The following is a 10,006-nucleotide window of genomic DNA, read 5'->3' on the forward strand; positions in this document are numbered from 1 at the left end:
TGCTTAGTAAGGTCTATGCTCAACAGCTATGAATTACCAAAATATAGTAATACTCTAACAAACATTAGTAATAGCTTACCAATACATTAGTAAAACAGACAGAAGGCTGACTAATACAGACAAAATGCTTATTAATAAAAGTAGAAGTAGCTTAGTAATTACAGTAGAATAGAAGAGCCAGTTTTGCTATTGGCTAAGGAACAACAGGCTGAAAGGTATAAATAGGAGAGGTTCTCTGGGACACAAACACACCAACCCACCAAGCACCACACACACTGTCAAGGATTTAGCTAGCAGCAAACCTGCAGTTAATCCCCTGAGCTCTTTAGCTCTCAGAGAATAGACTCCTTTCTTTACAGCCTAGGAAATTCCTTAAGCACAGTAGAGCCTCTGACTTTCAAATAACCTGAAGGGAAACGCCCTTGGTATAGTGCACGAGTTCACTATTTGACTAACCCTAGACTGCGAGAGCTAGTGGCGTCATTATTTGAAACTGTGGTACGTCTCCTGTAGAGCTTACAGTAATTAGACTAGCAGTAAAGAGATTAATTCTATTCTTGATCTTCAACTCTAAATTGGAAGCTTCAGACTGCTTCAAGTTATACAAATCCTCTAAGGACATTAAATTGTCCTTACTAGCCAAAGCTTACTAAGTTAACCAAGACATTAACTTGTCTTTGTTACCCTCTTATTTTACTTATCTAAAAACCCTATTCTACTAACCCAAGTAGCTAGTCCTTAAGCTACTAACCAAACCTCCTTACAGCCCATCTTCTAAGATTCCTTAAAAAGTCCCTTGTAAACAGGCAAGTGAAGCTTTAGAGCACTTAAGTAGATTAGTAGGTGGTCTTTGAATTAGTCCCCCACGAACACCAGGATAGCTTGGTTGAAAGGCTAACCCAGTGAACCCTGGAAAGAAAAGATTGGGAAAACCAAATCTAAGTATTCCATACTATACCCTTCTTGCTTCTAGTTTAGAACAGACCAAACTCCATTCTCTTTTATTAAAAAGTAGCCTTCTAGGATTTCTCCTAGAATCTTCTTTATACCAAACCTCATTTTTTATTTTTTTACTTACTTTTCTTATCCTAACCTTTTCTTTACGACAGCGAATGCCATGAGCACCTCTCCTTCAGCAACATCCTGAACTCCTGGACCTTTCCTACCACCTCTCTTCTTTGCTGGGGAACCTTGGACAGCATCCTCAGATGAGAATTCACCTACAGAATTCAAGATGTTATCAGCAGACAACATCAAACTGCACAAAAGCTCAAAAAAAGCGCACCAGACAGCCTAAACTGGGTCATAACAGCTTCATTGTCAAACTCAACATGCTTAGAGGCCACCTTTTGCCTCTTAGATGTCTTCTGAGGGGTCTCGGCAGCTCTCTTCTTTCCATGGTTGCGAGGAGGCATAGTGGCAAGCAAGGTGACGCGGCGTTTGCCTTTTTGGGACAACTGGACCTGACTGCAAGCCACCGCTAAGTCGCGCCAAGCCGCAGTTAAGCCGCGTAACAGCCAAGAGCCAATCAGTGACTTGGCTTGGCTGCCACATGGCTTGACTGCAACGACTAGCGGCTAAGCAGTCAAGCCGTGGCAACACTATGACGAGCTGGTAGCGAATGCCTCTGCAAACTGCTCTCGAAGCGCTACCAGTAGTGCTGGCTGACATCCGTCGAATGTGATCTTCCTCAGTCACTGTTGTAGTATTTGAGGCGTGAGGCGCACTGACCTGCCGGATGCGCATCAGCCGCGCCGCACCGAGACACTGACATGACGCGCTCACCGCGTCATGCCATATTTGGATATGGCTTTCCTGTTTTAGATATGATGCGCGCAGAGCACTCTCGGCTCTGGCGCCAGTTCATTCCCTGCCGCGTTTCCCTTCATCTCAGCTTCCTCAGCGTACTAAGTATTGGACTGAGTATATTAGGAGGTAGATAACATATATAAGAACACGATGTATTATCCTAGACCTTTACCGTTGATTACTCGTTATTTCCTTGCCTGCGCAATCCAATTCACAACAGTCACAGTGTCCACTCCAGCACAAGTGAGATTATCGCCCTCGCATTCTCCGTTGCCAGGAGATTTTGAGAAACAGTACTGGTGTAGACGTTGAAGATGAGGTGCTCGAGATGCACCATCTGCGGCACGAGTGAGCGCAACTCAGGAAAGCGCATGGGGCCGCAAGTTTCCAGCAAGGGATCCAATAAGTAACACTGCGAGATAGATAACATGTATGGTTCTGAAAGTGTAGACTGTCACTCGTGCAGGCCAGACCCACACAAACCTAGCTTGTAGCCACGAAGGTTGTACAGGCGCAGCTCATGCAGGCCAGCGAATAGCTTCAGCAGGACGCGCGTGTTGTTGAGAACGTCGCATAAAGTGCGATGCAGCAAGAGCGGAACGCAGACTGTGAGCTCGAAGGAATCCATTGTCTCCACCGATAGAGAGATGGATTCGAGAATGTGCATTGCGTACACAAATGGGAGGTCCAGGGCAATAGGATGCAGTTGGTTCATTTTGATACGTGTGTGATGGCGGTCAGGTTCATCTTGCTCAGACAAAGCAGGGTCCAAGTGAGGATTCCATCCTTCGTCATGCGTCTCGTGCAGGTACAACCTGCAGCTTGCGCAGTCTGTGCGACGCGCAAAATTATTGCAGGATATCTCCTTCACTTCTGTCCACGTCCTCAGAGACGACAGTCAGCGCGCCAAGCGCAGCCGCATGCAAGGCTCGCGTGCATGTCCATCACATGAAAAGTGACCGAGAGCTTAGTCATGTTGATGAGTCATAACTTGTGGGAAGGCAGGTTCTGATAGTGCCTGACGTCCCAAAATGTGGCGTGGAGGGCCTGCACCTCTGGGGCGTTCCCATCCAAGAATCTCAGCCACAAATCGCGGATGGTCACTCACAAAGGCATGCAACAATTGTTCCGTGCCTTGTAGAATTCGCATGTGCCATCGCTGAGTCTCTGTAACATCAAATGCGTCCACATGCACGGCTTGCCAAATGCAACCGCCCGCCAACGAGCGCATGTCGCAACTATAGCAATGTTTGTCTTGTGCTTTAGCCCATGCTCCCCCACTAGACAAAAGATCTGCCAGGGGATCTTGATTGATAGAGCGTTGATCTTCATGCAGTTGTCACTCTTTTCACTCGGAGCCGAAGAGAGGCAGCAGCTACCGCGTCGTAGAGATTGGGAATCTTGGCTAGCTGTGCATTGTATACGGCAAGAGATTCTTGAGCATGGAGAGAAGAGCTTTTTCCGTCAATAACTGCCCCACAGGTCAGTGTAATCTTCAAGTACATACCCAGACCCTACCCACTAGTGCCAGGAGGCACAATGAGAGCAGAGAACTCCTCCAGGCTGGCCTTTCCAACCTTTAGTCCCTGTGGGTGCAGTACTTTTCCACAGCCATGAGCAGTGAGGTTGGCTGGATGTACCATCCGGGCCTGCAGACAACCTTCGTCTTGTGGAGGCCAGGGCCATCTGGTGCAGTTCTGTGAATTCCTTTGCGCCCCCTGACCTTAGGTCGACCAGGTGAACTGACACAGACCCTGTTTTGGCTGTAGCACAGGCCCTCATGTAGCAGTAGTTCTATAGGCCTTTATAAACAAGCGAAAAAAGACAATGTTCATCAAGAAAAAAAGCTGACATGGCCCAGGCGCTTAATTGTGGGCAACATGCTGACCAAGATGGGATTGCTCAGACAGGCATTGAACGCATCACGCTTCAAGCTTCACCCTCAGTTGCTACCATACACTCGTCTATGTAAGTTGCACTGTCATTTCTTTCTTCTTGATGAGTCTAAACGGTCTCTTTTTGTGAATTGCGCCAGTTGGATGTATTAGACATGCACAGTGTCCAAGCAACACTCATGTCTGCCCTTCTGGGTGTCACTACAGGCATGAGCTGATTTCAGACCACCTGAAATGTCCTGGTCAAGCCATCAAAACTGTTTCATTTTTGAAGACTTAACCAGGGCTTTCTGGTGTCCCAAAATGATAGATTTGCTACCACTTTCATAGCCATTTGTGGTGCAGGAAAATGATAAATTTTGTGTAGCCTGAAATGTACCTGAAATGACTCAATATGGCTACATTTCAGTACACAGGGCCCCGGGAGATTGCGTGTACCAGGTTTCCAGGGGATTGCCCACAGATCAATGTCCAGATAGCTGAGGTCCAAAATCTGTTTGATTGTTATCTCACAACAGCTGGATTTTGATAGCAATCTCGCTCCAGGTCTCAGATGGAATCAAGCGCCCACCACCCACCGCAGATTTGCACAGTGGGATGCGACATGCAAAAGGCTTCTGTGCCAGATATCAAAGATATATGTAGCGGCCCCAAGTGTATATATGATGTGCAACAAATAATGCTGCTGAGAGGTCTCACTGTCTGTCTGCTCAGCACCACACAGTGGAAAGAGGCACAGGTCTGCAGGAAAGCATCGTTGGGGTCATGAGTATCATCCTGCTGATCTTCATAATGTCATCATGGTCTGTATCGTCATCAGATGTGCTGTGATGACCAGAAAAACTATGACTATGCCTGACTTCATCTGCGGCCATAACTGTCTCCCGCCATCTGTCATGGCGATCACAAGCTGGTAATGTAGTGATACAAGATCTGTCCTACGAGCGAGGAAAATAACACACTGCCTGGATCAACATCTTTGTTGTTTGATGCAGGTACAACAGATGCTGCTGCTCTGGCATGCCTGAAGAGCTCGGCAGGGTGGCCGACACATATTGCATCACAGTACAGGCCACCCTGGTGCAGTATAGGTCACTTGTACTAGGAGACAGCTTGGAAGGTGGTAGATGCGAGGTGGCAGGGGCAACTAGAGAAGTGAGGAATAGGTTACTAGAGGGAACTTGCCCATAGGCCTTCAATGTACCTCTGTGCTCCTCTGGCCTCACACAGGTGTATCCCGCTTCGTACCATGTGGAAAAGCTTTCAACTAAGAATCAGATTGTGAGATATACCAAATTTGGCTGATAGTGATTACAGCAGAGCCAAAAGTGTAATCAGACAAAAATTAAATGGATTTTGGACAGGAGCGCTCAGATTCTGCTGCAATCAGAATCTGGGTCACACAATTATCAAAATCCTGCAGATAGTGCCCAGGATGCTGTCCGCGGGGGCCCTGTGTATGGCAAAGAGTTCATGTTTCAGGAGACTTTGTGGCACATTTTAGGACATCTGAAAGAACATATGTGGAAATCATTCCTGCCTCATGTTTGCAATGAGGAAAGGTCCGGGCAGGGAAAACTTTTGATGGTCCTGAAATTACCATTTCTGATGGATTTTGAAGCTATTTATGAGCTAGAAGATTTTTACTCGAGATAAGTCAGAGATGTCCTGCAAATGTACTACGAATTTGCCGTAAATGGTAATTTTAGGACCATCAAAAGTTTTCCTTGCCCGGACTTTTCCTCATTGCAAACATGAGGCAGGAATGATTTCTACATATGTTCTTTCAGATGTCCTGAAATGCGCCACAAAGTCTCCTGAAACATGAACTCTTTGCCGTACTGAAATATAGCCATATTGAGTCATTTCAGGTTCGTTTCAGGCTACACAAAATTTATCATTTTCCTGCACCACAAATGGCTACAAAAATGGTAGCAAATCTATCATTTTGGGACACCAGAAAGCCCCGGTTAAGTCTTCAAAAATGAAACAGTTTTGATGGCTTGACCAGGACATTTCAGGTGGTCTGAAATCAGCTCATGCCCGTAGTGTGTGTGACTCAGATTTTTCGGGTGGCTATGTCGCCAAACTGAAACTCTTGAATTCTTTTGATTAGACATGAGCTTGAACCTCAGTAGCAGTGCAGTCGAGTTAGGATGAAAGCGCCCCCATTCCATTCCGGACGGCATGTGTCGGATACGTTCACTGCCACCTCAAAGATTTGTCACCACATCCGCGATCTGAGTCTTCTCACATGCCCAGCGCTCTTTCCCTTTGCCCGACGCCCCCAGCGTGAAGTTCCTGCCGAGTCTCATGGGCACGCGCGCTCCATCACTGCAGTCCCGAACGACAGGTTCGTGCACTACGGAATGTGCGATTGGTACTCACATTTCTGAGTGTTGCAAATCACTGGGCTTTCATTGGCGTCCGGCCCCATGAAACGCCAAGACCTCCACATCCATCAATGACCAGGCCCGTAGGATGTTTGCGAGGATGCATAGGCCCTTGCCTACACCGGCTCCGCCATTTTTGGGAATGCAAGGCTCCTGCACCGGCGCGCCCTCTCGCAGCCCGTCAGCGCAAAAACGGCAGAGGTCTAAAGATATAAAAGATGAGCAGGAGTGTAGGAGGCTCCTTAAAACAGCGAGCTCTCCACTCCCAATCTCTAGGCATCGAGTTCTCTTCCTCTCGAGCCATCCTCCCTCACTTTCCAGACTACACAATGATCCTCAAATTCTCTTCACTCATCGCCCTCGTCGCCGTTGCTGTGGCCGTGCACACTGCTTCAGCCTCCATCGCTGCCACCTGCTCCGACGGCACACAGGTCCCCGACAAGATGTGCTGCAACTTCATCCCTGTGCGTCTACTCCATTTTGTACGGCGCTACAGCTGTGGCTGAAACACTTGAATGTAGCTCATATCAGCGCTCCAGAATACTTTGTTCATGGAAGAATGCGGTGAAGATGGTAGGTCATTTGTCTTCTTCGATTTGTGATGATGGCGCTGACGTCTCATCCAAGCTCACGAGGTCATTCGTCTAACTTTCCGTAAGTGAAACTCTGTCGAGGGTAGCTAGCAGTAAGCTTATTGTTATGTTGTCAGATGATGCCATTGCTATCTCTCAGAGCCAGGGTCCCGCGGCGTGAGTTGCTCTACGTCTTGATCAGTGGTCGGAAGTATACTGACCCTGGGTGTGCAGCGGTGGAGGAGCCGACGGGTCGATGCTCATCTTCCCGACCGTCGAGCCATCGTTCGCAGCGAACGTGGGCATCAACGACAGTGTCGACAGTCTGACTCCGTTCATGTCTCAGTTCCCCAGCATCACCGCTGCCGACCTCGTCCAGTTCGCAGGCGCGGTCGCACTGAGCAACTGCCCAGTAAGTAGTCGTGAGCTGCCCATCTCCTGCTGTATTCGTGCTCACACGATCACCCACGATAGGGCGCGCCCCAACTGGAGTTTCTTGCCGGTCGTCCCAATGCTACTGCGCCGGCCGTCGAGGGCCTGATCCCCGAACCACAGGACAACATCACGTCGATCCTGGACCGGTTCGCCGATGCCGGTAGCTTCAGCCCGTTCGAGGTTGTCTCCCTCCTTGCCTCTCACTCTATTGCTCGTGCCGATAAGGTCGACCCGACCATCGACGCCGCGCCATTCGACTCCGTAAGCGAAAATACTTGCTGTCGTGAGATCACGCTAGATATTGTTTGCAGACCCCATTCGTGTTTGACACCCAGGTCTTCCTCGAGGTTCTCCTCAGGGGCGTCGGCTTCCCGGGTACCGACAACAACACCGGCGAGGTCGAGTCCCCACTCCCGCTCACCGTCGGCAGCGACACCGGCGAGATGCGTCTCCAATCGGACTTTGCACTCGCTCGCGACCCGCGCACGGCGTGCTTCTGGCAGGGCTTCGTCAACCAGCAGGAGTTCATGGCATCGAGCTTCAAGGCGGCCATGTCCAAGCTTGCGATCCTGGGCCACAATCGCGCGGACCTGGTCGACTGCTCGGCCGTCGTCCCCGTTCCGAAGCCGGCGGTGAACAAGCCTGCGAGCTTCCCCGCCACCACTGGCCCGCAGGACCTGGAGCTGTCGTGCACGACCGAGAAGTTCCCGACGCTGACCGTCGACGGTATGTGTTTTCAAACTGTGCACGCGCGGTGTATAATGGAGCTGACGATTGGCTATCGTACAGACGGCGCATACGAGACGGTGATCCCGCACTGCCCGGACGGCAGCATGACATGCAACGATGTCCGGTTCAGAGTCCAGGCCGTCGACTATTAAGCGGTCTCACGGCGAAGTTCATTCATCTAGCCCTAAATTATGGTAAAAGGCATTTTTGGACTCGATGTGATGTCGGCGGTCATGGTGACTGTGCGGCTTGTAGCTTCGCGCTCTCCAAATATAATGTACACCGTGCATTTTGTCTTGGGCGCGCAAACAGATTGAGCACATGAGCTCCAGGACAGAAATGATCGTGAAGCCTCCTGGACACGAACCCGAAGTGAGCAAACAAGGTTCGCGCACCAGAATGATGGGTGCCGATGCAACCAAATCATGGTAACGAATACCGAAAAATACATTGCACGCTATCACTTCAATATTAAATAATGGCTGTCAGCTTATTTACTACCACCACGACGACTCCGGAATTCCAAGCTGGTAGCGAATGCATCTGCAAGCCGCTCTCGAAGCGCGTCCAGCAGCACTGGCTGACATCCGTCGAATGTAATCTTCCTCAGTCGCGGCGTCCATTCTGGTACAAGCGAGGCCATCGACCTCGCGTCCTCCTTCGCCAAAGAAGCCTGAGAATAAACGCCATTGCAGACGCGGAAGATGAGATGCTCGAGATGCACCATCTGCGGCACGAGCGCGCGCAACTCAGGAAAGAAGCCCATGCGGCCGTCGCCTCCCAACGAGGCGCTGAAGGAGGGCCAGTGCGAAACGGAGAACGTGTATGGCTCTGGAATTGCGAACTGTCGCTGGTGCAGGCCCAACCCACGCATACCTAGCCCTTCACTACGGAGGTCATGCAGGCGCAGCTCACGCAGGCCGGCGAACAACCCCAGCGGAACACGCGTGCCGCCGAGGATGTCGCCCAGAGCGTATTTCTGCGACCGCGAATCATGGACTGTGAGCTCGAACCGGGCCATTGTCTCTACCGGGAGGGAGATGGATTCGAGGATGTGCGTTGCGTACTCGAACGGGAGGTCTAGAGTGATGGAACGCAGCCAATCCATCTCAATACGCGTGTGGCAGAGGTCAGGTTGATCCTGTATGGACAGAGCATAGTCCTGGCTAGGAGTCCCCACCTCACCTTTGGCCTCATGCAGCTCCAGCTCCAGCTTCCGCAGCCTGGGCGACGCGCGAAATATTTGCAGAATACCCCCTTCCTTCCCGGACATGTACTCAGAAGCGGCCGGCCCGTGCACCTCCACTCGCAGCTCCAACAGATTTGGGCCGTAGCACTTGGAATCCCAGGAGAACCGGCAGCCCCGCAGCGTCAGGTACTGCAGGCGGTTTGCATCCTGGAAGATGCTATCACTGAGTACATGCCTCCAGGGTCGCTCGGGGAGATGTATCGTGAACTCGATCGTGTTGATAAGCTGCAACTTGCAAAAGAGTTTCTCGTAGTACTTGTCCTGCGAAAATACGGCATGGAAGGCTTGTACCTCCACCGCGTTCTTGTTCAGGAATATCGGCCACGAATCGTGGATGGTCACCGTTAAAGGCATGCCACAACGATTCCGTGCCTTGTAAAAATCGTATGCGCTGATCCCGAGTTTCGTCAGCGGCAGGTGGGTCCACGTGCATGACTCGCCAAATGCGACCGTCCGCCAACGAGCGCATGTTGCAGCAATCGCAAAGTTTGTCTGGTGTCTCAAACCGCACTCCACCGCTAGACAGAAAATCTGCCGAAGGACTTCGGTCGGTAGAGTGGTGATCTTCACGCAGCTGTTTCTGCCCGCTCGAAACCGAAGGGAGGCAGCGACCACCGCGTCGCGGAGATCGCGAATCTTGGCTAGCTCTGCGTCGTATGCAGCAAGATTCTCTTGGACACGGAGAGGAGAGCTTTCGCTGTCACTGCAAACAAATATTTCACAGATCAGCGTAATCTTCAAGTATATTCTCAAGCCCCTACCTGCCGCCAGCGTCAGCCGCAGCGCCGGGAGGGCATATAAGTCCAACGAGAGCAGACAATTCCTCCAGGCTGGGTTTTCCAATGCTCTGTCTCTGCAAATGCAATGAATTTTCGCAGCTGTGAGGTCGAGAAAGAAAATAGTATGGTGCTCATTCAGGAGCAT

The 10,006-nt window shown here is 50.5% G+C and overlaps 3 protein-coding genes across 3 annotated transcripts; 1 reads left to right on the forward strand and 2 right to left on the reverse strand.

The window, feature by feature from the left end:
• Positions 1–1,083: 1,083 nt before the first annotated feature.
• Positions 1,084–1,415, reverse strand: PHACADRAFT_196048 (uncharacterized protein; the record flags this gene model as incomplete). Its single annotated transcript, XM_007396239.1, has 2 exons — positions 1,084–1,220; positions 1,286–1,415. 2 exons carry the CDS (start codon positions 1,413–1,415, stop codon positions 1,084–1,086), a joined length of 267 nt encoding a protein of 88 aa, XP_007396301.1.
• Positions 1,416–6,426: 5,011 nt separating this feature from the next.
• Positions 6,427–7,985, forward strand: PHACADRAFT_94399 (uncharacterized protein; the record flags this gene model as incomplete). Its single annotated transcript, XM_007396240.1, has 8 exons — positions 6,427–6,561; positions 6,619–6,670; positions 6,725–6,751; positions 6,807–6,846; positions 6,904–7,081; positions 7,144–7,365; positions 7,416–7,830; positions 7,894–7,985. The coding sequence occupies 8 exons, from the start codon at positions 6,427–6,429 to the stop codon at positions 7,983–7,985; spliced, it is 1,161 nt and encodes a 386-aa protein (XP_007396302.1).
• Positions 7,986–8,323: 338 nt separating this feature from the next.
• Positions 8,324–10,006, reverse strand: PHACADRAFT_28973 (uncharacterized protein; the record flags this gene model as incomplete). Its single annotated transcript, XM_007395192.1, has 1 exon — positions 8,324–10,006. The coding sequence occupies one exon, from the start codon at positions 10,004–10,006 to the stop codon at positions 8,324–8,326; it is 1,683 nt and encodes a 560-aa protein (XP_007395254.1).

The sequence above is a fragment of the Phanerochaete carnosa genome, assembly GCF_000300595.1.
Source record: "Phanerochaete carnosa HHB-10118-sp unplaced genomic scaffold PHACAscaffold_5, whole genome shotgun sequence".
Lineage (NCBI taxonomy): Eukaryota > Fungi > Basidiomycota > Agaricomycetes > Polyporales > Phanerochaetaceae > Phanerochaete > Phanerochaete carnosa.